The 15937-nt window shown below is 43.0% G+C and overlaps 1 protein-coding gene across 2 annotated transcripts in view; it reads left to right on the top strand.

Moving 5' to 3' along the window:
* TTC13 (tetratricopeptide repeat domain 13) overlaps positions 1-15937 on the top strand; it is a 124680-nt gene that overhangs the window by 38266 nt on the left and 70477 nt on the right. The window contains exons 5-8 of one of the 2 annotated variants that reach the window (XM_006894551.1): positions 546-611; positions 2154-2246; positions 7115-7231; positions 10015-10125. In XM_006894551.1, coding sequence (XP_006894613.1) covers positions 546-611; positions 2154-2246; positions 7115-7231; positions 10015-10125 — 387 coding nt within the window. The remainder of the gene's footprint in view (positions 1-545; positions 612-2153; positions 2247-7114; positions 7232-10014; positions 10126-15937) is intronic. The other variant, XM_006894552.1, reaches the window with a different exon arrangement.

The raw sequence follows: 15937 nt of genomic DNA, 5'->3' as shown, positions 1-15937 counted from the left end.
TAATACCTAATCATATATCCCTTTTAAACAGTTCTTTCCCTCATCTGTTTCAATGCAGTATACATCATTCCTCCCCTCCTTTTCTGTCTTCCCTCAACCCTGATGTCAGTCCTGTTTTACAACAGTGGCCCTATGCAATATTTGTCTTTTTGTGACTGAGATATTACACTCAGCATACAGTTATTGTAAGAGGCGGTTACCCACCATTTAATTCATACCTGTTTAACTCCTGCTTTCTGCTCTGTAAAATGTGAGATTGCCACGTGGGAGAGATGCTGAGAGGATTACATTAAACAAGGTGTTGTGTGTACTATGGTAGGCGCTCAGCAGGCCAGGCAGGCTGCCTTCCTGTCATTACTTTATTCTAATGCAAAGCTTTCAGTCAAATGAACTCTCATTTGAATGAACTCATTCAAATGAATACAGTCTTTCAGGTTTGGGGCTCTTGTATTGATATCTAAGGAGCAGTAGTATATATAAAGTAGAGTTGAACAGAAACAGATTTTTTTTGTTGTTTTGACATGTTTTTGTTTTGGTCTGACTAGGAGGAGCCTGATCTGGTTAGTGCAATTTATGGCCGAGGGATTGCCTACGGGAAGAAGGGATTGCATGTGAGTATGGCCCAGGTCCAATGCCGTGGTGCCTGAGTTACTGGGCAGGGACGGGGTGGGATGGGGCCACTCACTGGTCAGTGAGCTCTCATGGCATATAAGTACTGGTGTCTTTTCGGTTTTATAGATGAAAAAATGGCCATGGAATGCTTTTCTCGAGATCCAATGGCTATTGAGTGTAGTTTTAGGCTTTCTGCTTAGATCTTGGATCTTATTTGGCTCATTTTGCCACATGTCCATTCCACAAGGGCAGCCTTTATTTGCCTTAGCATGATTTCTTCATAAACTAGAAATTGACTAAGAAAACCCTGAACCTTGGCTTCATTCCTAAGATGACATCTCTGTTCCAGTAGAGATCAGTGATTAACAATTACAGTAGGACTTGGGTTTTTCCTGCTTTCCACAGTTTTAGGAATTTGAATGAAAAAGTAAAAGTATGATGTTTTATATTTTGGTTTTGTTTTTTTTGACTGTGTAAAACTTCTACCTTCTTAGATAAGTGCAGTCAGTGATTTCCCGTAGTCCTCTGAGGAAGGCAGGAGGAGCTGTGGAATAAGCGTGTTTTAGGGAGGCGCGGGGACTGGGGTGTGAAAGGAAGACTTGGCTGAGCCTCTCCATCAGCGGTGAAGTGATCTCACATTCGGAGATTCACACGTTAAGTTTGGAGCATTGGACACAGACTTTAAATTCATCTTATTGTGTGTTAGGAAGACTCACTGATTCTACATTTTTTTCAGAGAGAAACCATCCACCTTTTTTCCCCCCCAATAAAAGTATTATACTAAGCTGGCCTATTAAAGACATTTTATGTAACATTTGTATTCTTTCTTACATCATTATGCCCAAGTTTGATCATTGAAACATAGAAGACTAAGAACTCAGGATTGTGATTGATGGCTGCCTTGGGTGGTAAACAACTGTGGCTCTCAAAGAGGCAGCAGATGATCGCCGTAGAAGTTGATCTATTCAAATGTGGAGCGAAATCTTTCTTCCCAGTCTCCATCTCTCCTAATTTCATAGGAGACATGAACTTTGTATCTTTCAACAAACCCTTATATTTTGAGATGTCTATTTAATACTTTAACAAGAACTTACCTCGACTTCTGTAAGTGTGGGTAACGTAAGGACACATTTGTCATTTTTTTATTAAGGCTGATTTGCCAACTTCTTCCCTGCCCTTTCTCACTGGTCAGCATTGTTTCAAATGTTGCTATCCACAGTCTTCTTGAATCTTCAGACTCAATGTTAGAATAGGTTCAATTTATAAAATGCACTTTTAAATACCATCTGTGGAACCTCTGGAAGGCAGCTAAGTCCGAAGTGATATCGACTGGTCAGTCAGTAGACCTGAGTTAAAAAATGGTAATATCCTAACTTACTTGTCTTGGTTGAACATCTCTTGTGCAGAAGCTAAATTAATATTTACTTCCAGGAAGTTGGGAAGTTGGTTGTATTGTTACTGAACGACCAGTTTTTTTCAGGAAATCTTTTTGCCTGGTTTTGAGTAGCAGTGTGTCTGATTCTGAGCTGTGCCTTTTCAAGGACATTAAGAACGCTGAGCTTGCTCTGTTCGAGCTGAGCCGAGTCATCGCCTTGGAGCCAGACCACCCAGAGGTGTTTGAGCAGCGGGCAGAAGTGAGTGCTGTTGTCTGTCTCCCTGTCGTTGTTGTACTGGGTGAATCTCAGTGGTGTCTTTTGCCTTGTGTTGTAATTTTTTAAAATTTGATGTTCATTCCTATCAATGTGCTTTCCTACAGAGGCATTGAATGCCCTTAAGCATAGTTGAGATTGCTAAAAATATGGGGACTGTCTAGTACTCCTGATTTAACACAGAATACTGTTAGTTGGTACCAAAAGTGTGGTGATGGTATACATTTGAACTGCTCCTGTCTGTATTCAGTGGAGAATATGACATGTGATATATACTGTCCATATGACAATTAGCAACACTCTCTCGGACAGCTTGTTCAAAACGGCATTTCTAGCCTTGTGTAGTGGCATCCCACTGATGTGTGTGTGTTTTTTATATATTATATGCTTACGAGATGTACTTATTGACCTAGTGCAAAGGTCAAATAATAATAATTATAGCAGAGAACTGCCGGAAGTCCAGGCTGGGTTTAGAAGGGGTCGTGGTACTAGGGATATTGTTGCTGATGTTAGATGGATCTTGGCTGAAAGCAGAGAATACCAGAAGAATGTCTATCTGTGTTTCCTTGATTATGCAAAGGCATTTGACTGTGTGGATCTTAACAAACTGTGGCTGACTCTGAGAAGAATGGGAATCCCAGAACATTTGATTGTGCTAATGCAAAACCTATATTTGGACCAAGAGGCAGTAGTAAGAACAGAGCAGGGTAAGACTGCATGGTTCAAAATTGGGAAGGGTGTATGCCAGGGATGCATCCTGTCTCCATACCTTTTCAACATGTATGCAGAGCAGATTATCCGAGAGGCTGGGCTCTATGAGGAGACTTGTGGCATCAGGATTGGTGGAAGATCTATTAACAATCTGCATTACTCAGATGACACAATCCTGCTTGCTGAAACTGAGGAGGACCTCATGCACTTGCTGCGAAGGGTCAAGGACTGCAGCCTTCAGTATGGACTGAGGCTCAATGTCAAGAAGACAAAGATTCTCACCACTGGACCAATTGGCAGCGTCAGGATGGATGACGAAGAGATTGAGAGTGTTCACAGCTTCAGTTTGCTCGGCTCCACAGTCAACACTCTTGGCACCAGCAGTCAGGAAATCAAAAAGCGTATCGTGATGGGAAAGTCTGATGTTAGGGACCTCTCTAAAGTACTCAGGAGCAACGGTGTCTCTCTGGAGACTAAGGTGCACCTGATACAGGCCATGGTCTTTGCAATCGCTTGTTATGCACCAGAGAGTTGGACAATGACTAGGGAGGACAGAAGGAGAGTGGATGCTTTTGAGCTGTGGTGCTGGAGAAGGATACTAAATGTACCATGGACTGCCAGGAAAACAAACAGATTCATCTTGGAGAGGATTAAACCAAGCTACTCCTTGGAGGCAAGGATTCTGGGGCTTCGTCTGACATACTTTGGACATGTTGCCAGGAGGGATGGGTCCTTGGAGAGGGACATCATGCTTGGGAGGGTGGAGGGACAGCGCAGGAGGGGAAGACCCTCTATGAGATGGATTGATTAGGTGACTGGGGTAATCGGGATGGGTGTGTCAGAGGCGGTGCGGTTGGCGCAGGATAGAGCAGGGTTTAGGGCTGTTGTGCATAGGGTCGCTATGAGTCGGAAACGACTCGACGGCACATAACAACAACAACAACAACATCGTGATGTCTAAAAGGATGTTGAGGTAGATGCAAACAATGAGACGTGAGAATGCCACGACATATTTACTGCATTAGGAACCAAGATGTGTACCTTCAGAAACAGGGAGGCACCGGCCATTGGTGCTGGTGAGAGGCCAAAGACATGAGAGCACTGAGGAAGGTGACTGTGGCCCAAAGCCCGTTTCCTGGGGAGACGAGGTTGAGAGGGTGTTCAGAACAGAGAGAAGAGTGCGAAAATAGCAATTGTTGATTCTACATTTTCTTAAGAGCAAACTTTCCAGCCACATGGAGTATAATATTTATTTTACTATGTATTTGGTTAGATTAAATACTTTAGGATTTCTGTTAAGGCATTAACTAAATGAAACAATTTTGATCATCTGATGTGGCATTATTCATAGCTGTTGTTGTGTACATTGAACCAAAACTGACCCAGAGCTGACCCTCCAGCGAGTTTTCAGAGGCAGTAAACCACACAGGGCCGGGGTGTGGTGGGGGTGGGGGTGGAGGGATTTTCCATTTTCTGTGGATTTGAACCACTTAACCTTTGGAATTGAAGTGCAGTGTCTTACCACTTGGCCACCAAAGCTCCCTGCTTTCACCATAGGTGGAAGGGATGGATGGCCTTGCTTTCTTTAGAATGAGCTGTAACATCCCTTTGTTCTCAAAGGGAATAATCCTTCAGATTAGACTATGATCTATGTTATGAGACCAAAAATAAGCTGTAATTTGACAGCTTTGATCAAGATACAGTGGTGGAGCTTGGTTGCATGAATATCTATACTAATCTTGTTTGTTATTGTTGTTGTTGTTGTTGAGTTCCATCAAATTGCAGCTGACTCACAGATGACCCTCAAGCAGGTTTTTAGAAGTAGTTGCTGCACAGGAGAAGATTGCCCGTCTTTCTCCCACTTAGCAGCTGGTGGATTAGAGTTGAGTGCTTTCAGGTAAGGCAGCTCTTCACCCGTAGGCCACCAGAGCTCCCTGATGCCCATCTGGGATTGGATTTGGATAGAATGGTCAGGCTGGATCCATGCATGGATATTGATACCCATGCAGGATTACATTTTCTCTCAGGTCTTTTCGTTTGCTTTTCCACCCTGCCCTGTCTCCCATATTTCCATCCTTACTGCTTCCTTACTTCCCTCCTTACAGCTGATGCTAGAGACGTAAGGACTTTCCAAATTTCTGCTTACTGATTGTGACTGATTAACTAAGAGATGTTAACACAGAAAGCTTACCAAACCCTTAGAAATTTAGAAGTAGCACATATTGCCATAAAGGATATAGCTGAAGGCCAACTTGTTTTCAACATTCTGTGCTTTATGGTTTCAAAATGATCATTTGGATTGATTTTACACCTCCCTGCTTATATATCTGTGTACATTATACACAAATATGTGTATGTTTTAATGTGTGTGTATATATAGCCATCATTTTTATTTGTCCTTATGTGCCATCAAGTCTTCTGTGACCCTACATACATTAGTTCTGAACCCTGCCCTATCCTGAGCCAATCTCATTGTCTCTGACAGACTTAATCCTATTTTTCCAGTCACTGAGTCAATCCATCTCATCCTGGGTCTTCCTTTCCTCTGCTGTCCCTCCACCCTTCCAAGCATGATGTCCTTCTCAAGGGACTGGTCCCTCCTGGAAGCATGCCCAAAAGTATGTGAGACAGGGCCTCAAAATCCTTGTCTCCAGAGAGAAGCCTGGTTCACCCTCTCCAGGATAGAACTGTTTCTTCTCCTGACAGTCTACAGTATGTTCAACACTATTCTCCAGCACCACAGCTCAAAGATGTCAATCCTTCTTCTATCATCCTTATTTATTGTCCAGCTCTTGGATGCATAGCAAGTAATTATGAAGACCGTGGCCTGAATTAGGTGCACCTCCAGACTGATATCATTGCTCTTCAGTACTCTAGAGGTCCCAGACTGCTGACTTTCCCAGTGCAATTTGTCTTTTGATTTCCTGACTGCTGATGCCAAGAATGTTTGTTGTGGAACCAAGCAAGCTGAAGTTATCAACAATCTCAGTCTTCTCCATTCATCATGAAGCTGCTAATTGACCCAGTGGTGAGAATATTTGTTTTCTTGATGTTGAGCTTCAATCCATATTGAAAACTACAATCCTTAACCTTCTGCAGCAAATGCCTCATGTCCTCTTCAGCTTCAGCAAAGAAGGTTGTGTCATTTGCATAATGCAGGTTGTTGATGCGTCTTCCTCCAGTCTTCATGCCACATTCCTTCTCATGAAATTCAACTTCCCAAATGATCTTTTCTGCATATAGATTGAAAAGGTATGGAGATAGGATGCATTCCTGACAAACCACTTTTCCTGATCCTGAGCCATGCAGTGTTTTCCTGCTTCATTCTGCTACTGCTTTCTGGTCCAAGTATAAGTTTGTCATGAGCACAATTTAGTGTTTTGGGATCCTCATTCTTTTCAAAGTTAGCCACAGTTTGTTTTGATCAACAGTCACATGCCTTTGCATAGCCAGTGAAACACACATAGACATTCTTTTGATACTTTCTGCTTTCAGCCAAGATCCATCTAACATTGGCTATGAATGTCTCTAGTGCCACAGCCTCTTCTAAATCCAACCTGCACATCTGACAGTTCTCTGCTGATGTATTATTCCATTTGTTTCTGGATAATCTTCAGCACGATCTTGCTATCTAGGTTTTGGTACTAAATGTGTATATTTTAGAAAGTCACATTGCAAGTTAATGGAAGAAGTCACAGTGCAAGGAAAACAACATCTGTTGAAAGTCAGTGTGTGAAATGATGGCGAGGCAGTTCATGTAGCTGCAGGTCTTCCGTCTCCATGGCTGAACTTGACTAATACAGAGACCAACAGACTTGTTGACTTTGAACTTCTGCATGGGCCCATGAGAGTGCTGGTGGCCTAGTGGGTCAGACCAAAGGCAGGTGGTCTGAATCCAACAGCTGCACCTCAGGGGAAAGAAGGGCAGTCCCTCCCGTGATTTACAGCCTCTGAAATCCCTTGGGAGGGGCAGCTGTGCATCAGTGAGGAGGAGGAGTCGTCGCAACAGCCTGGGCTCAAGAATTCATGTGTGCTGAGAGTCACCTGTGAGTGCAGTGGGGGTGGTGGGCCCAAAAATGTTGTCAGGGTTAGGGTTGGTGGTTGGACATTTTCTCCTCTGACTGTCTCTTCTGGATTCACAGATTCTGTCCCCTTTGGGTCGCATCAGTGAAGCAGTGACTGACCTGACTAAAGCAATCCAGCTTCAGCCCTCCGCCCGGCTCTTCCGGCATCGAGGGACGCTGTACTTCATCTCAGAGGTGAGCTGCCCTGCCCACGGACTTCTCCTCGCAGGATGGTCAGGGTCTTCCTGCACCTTCAGCCTCAGGAACTTGGTAGATATGGGGTTTGGGTCTTCTCAGGAGAGTGCCTGGATATAAGAAAGTTAGAGAAGTGTTTCCTCTGGCTGAAAGGAAAGGGGACAACACATTTTATTGCTTGAGCTATCAAGTAAGAAGCTAATTATGGACTAGGATATAATTAGAGAGGGGAATGAACACCCAGTTTATTGCTACTTTGTTCATAATAGTAAAGAGTTGGAAACAACCCAAGTGCCCATCAACAAATGAATGAAGAGAGAAGTTGTGGTGTAGCCACACAATGGAATACTATGCAGCACTGAAAAACAAAGAACTTATGAAATAATATATAAAATGGGTAAACATGGAGGACATTATGCTAAGTGAACTGTCTCAGACACAAAAGGACAAATGTTACATAATGCCACTGTTATAAAACAGGACTGACATCAGGGTTGAGAGGAAACTAAGAAAAAAAGGAATAAATAACATATACAGCATTGAAACAGATGAGGGAGAGAACTGTATAAAAGGAATATATGATTAGGTATTGTTGGCATGACAAGAGTCCACAATAAGAGTTGCATAGTAAAGTGGTCTGGGGGAAGGGGCTGTATAATAATGAAAGAATTTTAGGGGAGCTCTGGTGGCCTAGTGGCAAGAAGCTGCAACTATAATCCCAGAGGTGCACGGTTCAAATCCACCAGATGCTCTGCCGGGGAAGGAGGGGCAATCTCCTCCTGTACCAGTCAGATCTGATTTGACGGTACACACACACAAAAATAATAAAATAAATTAAAAAAAAATGAAAGAATTTTTTTCCAAAGAAAATACAAACTGGGGGTGGGCAGGGAGGAAAATGTACACCAATGAATGAATGGAAAATCCAAGTTCTTTTATAAACTTCCATTAAAATCTCAGTTAAAAAAAAGAGAGGAGAGAATGTTGGTTAATGAGTCATCCTTTAGCCTTTCTTATAGATGGCAAAATAGAAAATGATCTATGTGATTTTTTTTATAATACTGGTTTACATACAAAGTTCATAAAGATGAGATACATTGTTTTTCACACTGAATCATTCCCCTTTCCTTGACCCAGTCTATATAATTATTTTTTGCAGTAAACTTAAATGAATTCTTGTATTTATTTTTCACACACAACACAAATGCAAGTCACACAGTAAATCCCTAATTCCCCATAAAAACTTAAGTTAACAACTGAGAAGTGAAATTCTTATAATCTTATAATCTTCTGCATCATTCATAACTATACCCTCTATGGAATCCATTAGCATCAGAGGAGAATCTTAACTTAAAGCACCAAATTTTCAGGCATTACTACAAATGTCCTTTCATTCTCTAATACATGCAGCCAAACTGCCTATGAAGCAAATACCAATTCACTTGATGCCTAACTGTATGAGGTAAAGCAGGTGGGAAACCAACATTATTTTCAAGCCTAAAATCGTGATTCTACCTCTTTGTTATGTACCCTTGCATGGATTTTTAAACTTTCATTGTAGTTATATGTAACATGATTATAAGTTTTGAACATAATTTCTCAGATTCATCTAACAGCTTAGGACATCCATACTTGTTTTAGATGTCCTGAGGAAAGTAAAAACATTTCTAATTTAGAACTTCCTGTCAATATTTATTAAAAGTTAAATTTAGGATCTTAACAGCAAAGCAAGAGTAGAGTGTCTGCTCAAATATTATTAAAAAAAGAACCAAAAACATAATCTCCCTTATGATATGTAAATTAAGGTACAAAACGTATTTTTAATATACTTTTTATAGATGTGTGTTTTCATTGTTTGGAGGAGGGTTCAATGGGTATTTTCAGGATCTTGCTAACATCAGTCCTATACACCCAGAAGTTAATGGAAGTCTGTATCATTTTTAAACCTAGACAACAGAGAGGTAGGATGTAAATCCCCTGGTATGCCCTTACCTAAGAATCTAAACCAGCTTGATTCCAGACTGGCTTCTCTGTATCAGTGACCCAGATCTAGCATGATCATCTGTTGTCACAGTGGTATTTATGACTTCCACAGTTATTTTTGTGAGTGTACAATGATCTTAATGCAAAAATGCTATTAGAAATAGCATTTATTTAGTGTGTGTGTGTGTGTGTGTGTGTGTGTGTGTATATATATAATAGAAAGCTTAATATAATACATTTTAACCCAATAGCACAATTCTTTGATTATTCAATATACTGAAATAATCTGGAAACTTTGTTTAATGCTTTCATGAGGTAATGTTCCTTGTTGTGTACCATTGATACAGAACCGACCCATTGCTGGCCTCCCACAGCTGGTGGATTTGAACAACTTGCCTTTGGGATTGCAGCATATCTTCTTACCAGTAGGCCACCAGTCCTCTATTCCTTGTTGTAGTGAAGATGATTAATGTATATTCATCCTTTATTCAGGAGAAGGATGGACAATCTCCTCCTGTGGAGGGTCAGCTATGAGTCAGTTCTGACGTTAGGGTAAACAGCAACAACAATCCTTTATTAGTTCTTTCCCTTTCTCCAGCAAGCCCCTAAGAAAACCCAGCTATTGTAGATAGCAGTATAAGCACTCATCTAGTGTTGATGGTTGTGAGATGTGTTTAACAAGGCACAGAATGAATGAAGACTTTATTTTATTAAAAAGGCTTCCCTCTGTCAATCAAAAGTAGAAATTGTCTACATATCTAATGGCAGCCTCTATTTCTTCCCCTCTCTCCTCCCTGTAGGACTATGTGACCGCCCATGAAGACTTCCAGCAGTCCTTAGACCTGAACAAAAATCAGCCCATCGCTATGCTATACAAAGGGTTAACTTTCTTTCACAGAGGACTTTTGAAGGTGACATTGTTGGGTGATGTTTTAAAGTATGATTCTCTGCTTTTGTGGGTGGGGATTGCTCAGTGAAATTTGCATTGGCATCTTTGAAAAGGGAGTGTCAGGTGTCTCATAGGTTTATTTAGAAAGTAATTTGAATCTACATGTTTATTGAGCTCCTACTATTTGCCAAGCCCTCGAAGGGAGGTGTAGAAAAGCAAAGGATAAAAGGCTAATAATAAGAGGAAGGAAGAATATTTGCAAAGGGTACTCTCATCACTGGGCTAACTGGCAGCAGCATGATGGATGGTGAAGAGATTGAGAGTGTTAGTAGTTTTAGTTTACCTTGGCTCCACAGTCTCGGTACCAGCAGCCAGGAAATTAAGAGACAAATTGCATTGGGAAAGTTGGCTCTTGGACCTCTCCAGAGTCCTGAAGAGCAACATTGTTAGTCTGGAGACTAAGGTGTGCCTGATCCTGGCCATAGTCTTTGCTATTGCTTGCTATGCTTCAGAAAGCTGGACAGTGACTAGGGATGACAGAAAGAAAATTGATGCCTTTGAGTGGAGAAGAGTATTGAATATACTGTGGACTGTTAGGACAAACAGGTTCATCCTAGAGAGGTTGAAGTTGGTCTGCTCTTTGGAGGCAAGGATTCTGAAGCTTCATCTGACATACTTCAGGCATGCTACAAAGAGCAACCTGTCCCTTGGAGAGGGACATCATGCTTGGAAGGGTGGAGGGACAGAGAAAGAGAGAAGACCCTCGTTGAGCTGGATTGATATAGTGACTGGGGTAATGAGGGTAGGTGTATTGGAGACAATGAAGTTGGCACAGGATAGAGCAAATTTCAGGGCTGTTGTACATAGGTTCTCTATGAGTCGAACACACCTCAGTGGAACATAACAACAACACAACACCAACAGTATAGTATGTTGTTGTTGTTAAGTGCCATCGAGTCATAGGCGACTCATAGCGACCATGTGAACGGAAGTCCTCAACAGTTGCATGATTTTCATCCTTTCTCCATACAGTATAGTATACATACTTTTTCCTACACACAGTTTATTATTTGGTCAATACACGAAATAAAGAAATATAAACACATTGCTTTTGAACAGTAGACAAGAAAGATGCATTGGAACTGTGGATTTGAGGAAAGTTACAGAGAGAACATAGTTTGTCCTCGACCCTGAAGCCTGAGGGAATGAGAGAGTGGCATTGGAGGAAGGTGGTATTGGTGTAGAAGAGGGCACACAGTGGATAACAAGAGGGATGGGAGGAGGGCCATGCCCAGGAAGAGAGTGGAGGGTTCAGGAGCAGCTCGCAGCAGATAGGAGGCTGGGAGGGGGTGGGGTGGGGGTTTTATAAAGCCCAGAGTGCTGTGCTAAGGATTATTTTAATCTGGCGGTGGAAGGTGACTTTCAAATGACGATTTGTAGGAAATATGCCATGTAGGCCAAATCTGCAATTTAGGAAATGAATTCTAACAATATAGTGGCTGAAGAGATTAGAGATAGGCAGATAGGACTGATTAGAGACCTCCACAGCTTGCCAGAGGTGGTGAGACCTGGCCTCATGCACTGGGAGGCAGTAAGAATAAAAAAGAATGAACTAAGAAACATAGAGGCACTTGGTAAGATTACTGAAGGATATAAGCTACTGGGAGGAGATACAGGTGGGCTGGAAAGGAGGTCTATAAATTTACCCAGAGTTTGGGGGAGACTTGTAGTCTCTGTCCTGCTCCTTTCTTCTGCTCTTCTATCTACTCTGTTGTACATTGTAGAAATGCATGCTGAGGTTCTCCTATTGGTGGGGGGTTGTCATGCTAACAGTGAGGGGCACAGACACAGCTCATGCCAGGGCTAAGGCTCTGATTTCAGTTAAAACCACAGACTCCACAAAGCTCCCCCGCAGTGATCCCTGACCCCTCAGCACTGACAGCAGCTGGATGCCAAATGCACGCAGCCTGTGCAAGCTGGGACGCGGGAGAAGAGCCTCCGCAGAGAAATGAGCTGCCTCAGCTGTGAAGTCTGTGCATTTTAGTTCTGCACGTCAAGAAGGAGCCTGGTGACTGAAGAAACCCCATTTAACTCTTGGAAGCAGTTCTGAGTCTTTGAGATAGGTCTTTGGAGATTGAAGAGAGGTTTGCCTTTTGAAAATCCTGTCTGTTGTTAAGTCCTCAGAGTAATGACAGTGCCTGTCACATAGTCAGTGTTCAGTAAATGTTAGCAAAATGTCCGGACTGGAGTATTGCATTTGGAACTGGAAGTCTTGTTCAGCTGCAGCTCTGAAGCCGTTCCTTGAACTTTTTTAGCTTCTCCTTGTATGTCTGTGAAGTAGAGACAGTTCTTCTCTGCCTCTTGAACTTACGATGAAGAGTGAAGAAAATATGTAAAAAGTATTCTGTAGGATATAACTATATAAGTCAATTGCTCATTATTTTGAAGGTGAAAATTTAAGTTTTCTAGACTCTTAAAATTAAAAACACCATACCCCATTTCGCAAAAAGCCAAACAAAACAAAAGTGAAAACAGCCTTTTGTAAACTCTTATATACTTCCTATCCCTTTTGCAAGCAAGTGGTGTTATTCCTGATGAAAACCTCTCTCTGATGTCAAGGCTCAGACTGGCCGCTGTGGATTTCAAGACCAGGTTACCTACAGTGCGGTCTGAGCAGCTGCCAGGGAACTTCGTTAGCTTTTCTGGTGTCTGTTCCTCATCTTCTCTCACAGTCACCTTAAATGCTAAAAATCCCGAGTCACAGTGTTAGAGTCAGTGTATATCTATAAAATATGAAGGAGAAAAAAGTTTGGAAATGTGGAAAAATGTCAGCCTGTTAATATTGTGTTATTGTTGCACCATCAAGCTGGTTCCAAGTCACAGTGACCCCATGTAATGGAGTAGCACACCCTGCTGGGCTTCCTAGGTCCTGGTCTTGGCCCTCTATGTGGTTCACTGGGCCGCGACCTCAGTCTTCCTTGTGGCGTTCACTGGGCATGGTCTTCACCCTCCATGTGGCGTTCACTGGGCCACAATCTCAGCCCTCCACATGGGGTTCACTGGGCCACGGTCTCAGCCCTCCATGTGGGGTTCCCTGGGCTGTGGTCTAAACCTGGTCCAACTCCCTAACCTCCTGCCATAATCTTTTCTCCTGCTGAGCAGCTGGCAGATCCAGCCGCACCTTCCAGTTAGTCGCCACACTTTTTAAAAGTAAAAAAAGTGGACAAGTTACTTACACTTTGCCATTTTAAAGTTAGGTTTAAGAGCATGGGTAGGACTCTTTGAACAGTTTGGAAGCGACAGTTTTTCCAGGGATAAAAGAAGCTGTAACCAAGGCACTAGCTACAAGTTAGAGGACAGATCCTGCGTGCTTTACGCCAGATGCATGTGATGAGAATGGAGAAGCAGCGTGCCTCATTGCGTGAGCCCTCTTTTAAAAGCCCCCTGTCAGCCAGGCTTACCACGCCACTAGACCCTTTGCCCCTGTCTCCATGTTCCAGACATGGCATCCATCCTCTTGTGCAGTGATGGCCCTGTCTGCTTGCATTTCCCCAGACCAGCTGCCTGAGGAGCTCAGAACATCACCCAGATTGTCTCAGCAGCAGCGTCCCCATGAAGTAGACCTGGAGCCATGAGTGTCCTGGTGACACTTGGTGGAACATTGCTGTAGTGACAGGGCTTCACTGAATGAGTGAAACTAGTGCAGACACCTCTTATTCTCATGATGACTAGAGAGAGAATGTATGCAACAACAGTCAGTGAGTTCGAGCCCTCTTTATAGTCCAAGGTCTCTCCAGATCAGCATCAACCTAAAATTGCTAAGTAGATGATTGCTTGTTTACTTTATGCTACAATCAATTAGAAATATACTAGACAGTGTTGTATTACAAATTTCAAAGCAGTCAAAATCAATAGATGTATTTGAAATTTGGCATTAGGGAAGAAACACAACAATTGTAAGCTTTTAAAGTTTAACTCCTGCTTTATTGATGTTCTAAGGCTATTTAAAACATGGCATGTGCTGATCACCTGTTTTTGTCAGCTACTTAGAATTGGCCTCCCTCTGGGAGTTACCTGAGAGTGTTCAGCTCTATTAGAAAGTTCCAGGGTGAAGGCAGCCGGACGAGGAAGACCGGTCAGTGAGCGGGAAGTGGTGATGAATGCAAATGCGTCCATGTGCTCAGAGGCCGATTGACTTGAATGTGGTGTCTTTGTTGCCAGTGGCGCCCAGGTCTTGATCTTGTCATGTCCCCTCTTTGGCAGAATGAGGTAGAGAGCTGTGCAGTGAATAGACAGGAACCCCAAAATGAAAGACTAAAAAGCTGAAGAGAAATCTGGCTTTGAAGGAGTGTGGCGTCCATGCGTGCTGTAAGTGGAGGGGGCAGCAGATGCCCCTGAGCATCTCCACTGACCCTCCAGATACCACATGTCCTGTGGAGTTCACATCTTCCACCCTGTCAGCCTGAGCGTCCTTTCTCCTGTGTCTCTCTCTTGGCTAATGTTCTCATTGTCTGTCCAGTCTCTTTAGCTTCAAAGCTTTCTATCTTCTCTCTTTTCCTTACCTTCCCAAGTCCCCTAGACGCAAATTTCCATCCTATTTTGCCTTCACAAATGTCTCCCTTCTTTTCTTTCCTCAGAAACACTGTTGATTTGAGCTTCATTATCTCTTGCCTGAACTGCCACAGCAACCTCCTAATGGGGCTGTCTCTGTTCTCATCCCTCTCCAGTCCGTCTTCTTGTTGCTGCTGATAGTGGTTTATCATCTTTACAAAGTAAAATCTCCAGGAGTTTCTTACCTGCGCAGAGTCCTAGTCCTCCTTATCTGCAGGGTAAGGCCTAGACCACACAGCATGGCCTAGACAGCCTTTCCCTGTGGCCCCAGCTGCCCATCCACACTTGGTCTCCTGTCATGCTCCTCTCCCGTCACTCCTTCCCACGTACCTGATGTCCTGCTCCACCGTCTCCCTCATCCCCTGAGTGCTCTGTACTATGGCCCAGCCTGTCCAGAATCCCTCTTCTCTAAGATTCAACTCTAGTTGTCACTTCCTCTGTGGATCCTTCTCTGGTACCCCCAGATCCAGCCAGCCACTTCTCTTTGTGCCCACGTCCTTGTGTGCGTAATCTGAATTTGTATTGTCATAACTGGTTGCACAGTTGGCATCTTGACCACATGACTGTTGAGTCCCCAGAGGACAGAGATGATGCTGTGCTCACCCCCTTACCCTCTCGATTTTCACTGTCCTTGGCACATCATGGCTCTCAGCAGATGTTCATTACAGATCTGAAAAAGCAAGGCTGTTCGGAAGGCTTGTCAAACTTTCTTTCCACAGCTTACCTCTTCAGTAGGTTTACTTACTGCATATATCATTTTCCCCTCTCTTTGTTTCTGAAGAGCTTACAGTTGGACGGTTCTGCCCTGTGGAGAAAAACAAGATGTAGAAAATGTGTAACTTTTCAGTAAAAGAGTGATCCTATTTGTGTGATGCTGTCAGTGTGTCGACACACTGTTGAATTGAGCGCCTACCATGATCAAGGCAGATGAGCTCTGTAGTAGCTTTTCCCTCTGATGATCTGATCACAATGTGACATTTTCTTTCTAGAAGTTTTCAAGGTCTTCCAGGTTATAAAAACAGTAACTTTAGTAAGCTAAGCCTTTTCCATGGGGGCTATAGGGAATATTTTCTTAATTTTGTGGTTGTTGTTGTTTTGTACTGTCCAATTGGAACCGACCCACAGCTGACCCTCTGGTTTTCAGAGGCAGTTAATCGCACGGGAAGAGATTGCCCATCCTTCTCCCACAGAGCAGCTGGTGGCCTTGAACTGCATGCCTTTGG

The sequence above is a fragment of the Elephantulus edwardii genome, unplaced genomic scaffold, assembly GCF_000299155.1.
Source record: "Elephantulus edwardii isolate Elephantulus edwardi_28Jun2011 unplaced genomic scaffold, EleEdw1.0 scaffold00146, whole genome shotgun sequence".
NCBI lineage: Eukaryota > Metazoa > Chordata > Mammalia > Macroscelidea > Macroscelididae > Elephantulus > Elephantulus edwardii.
The sequence above is the reverse complement of the archived record's forward strand: the minus strand, read 5'-3'. Positions and strand labels throughout refer to the sequence as shown.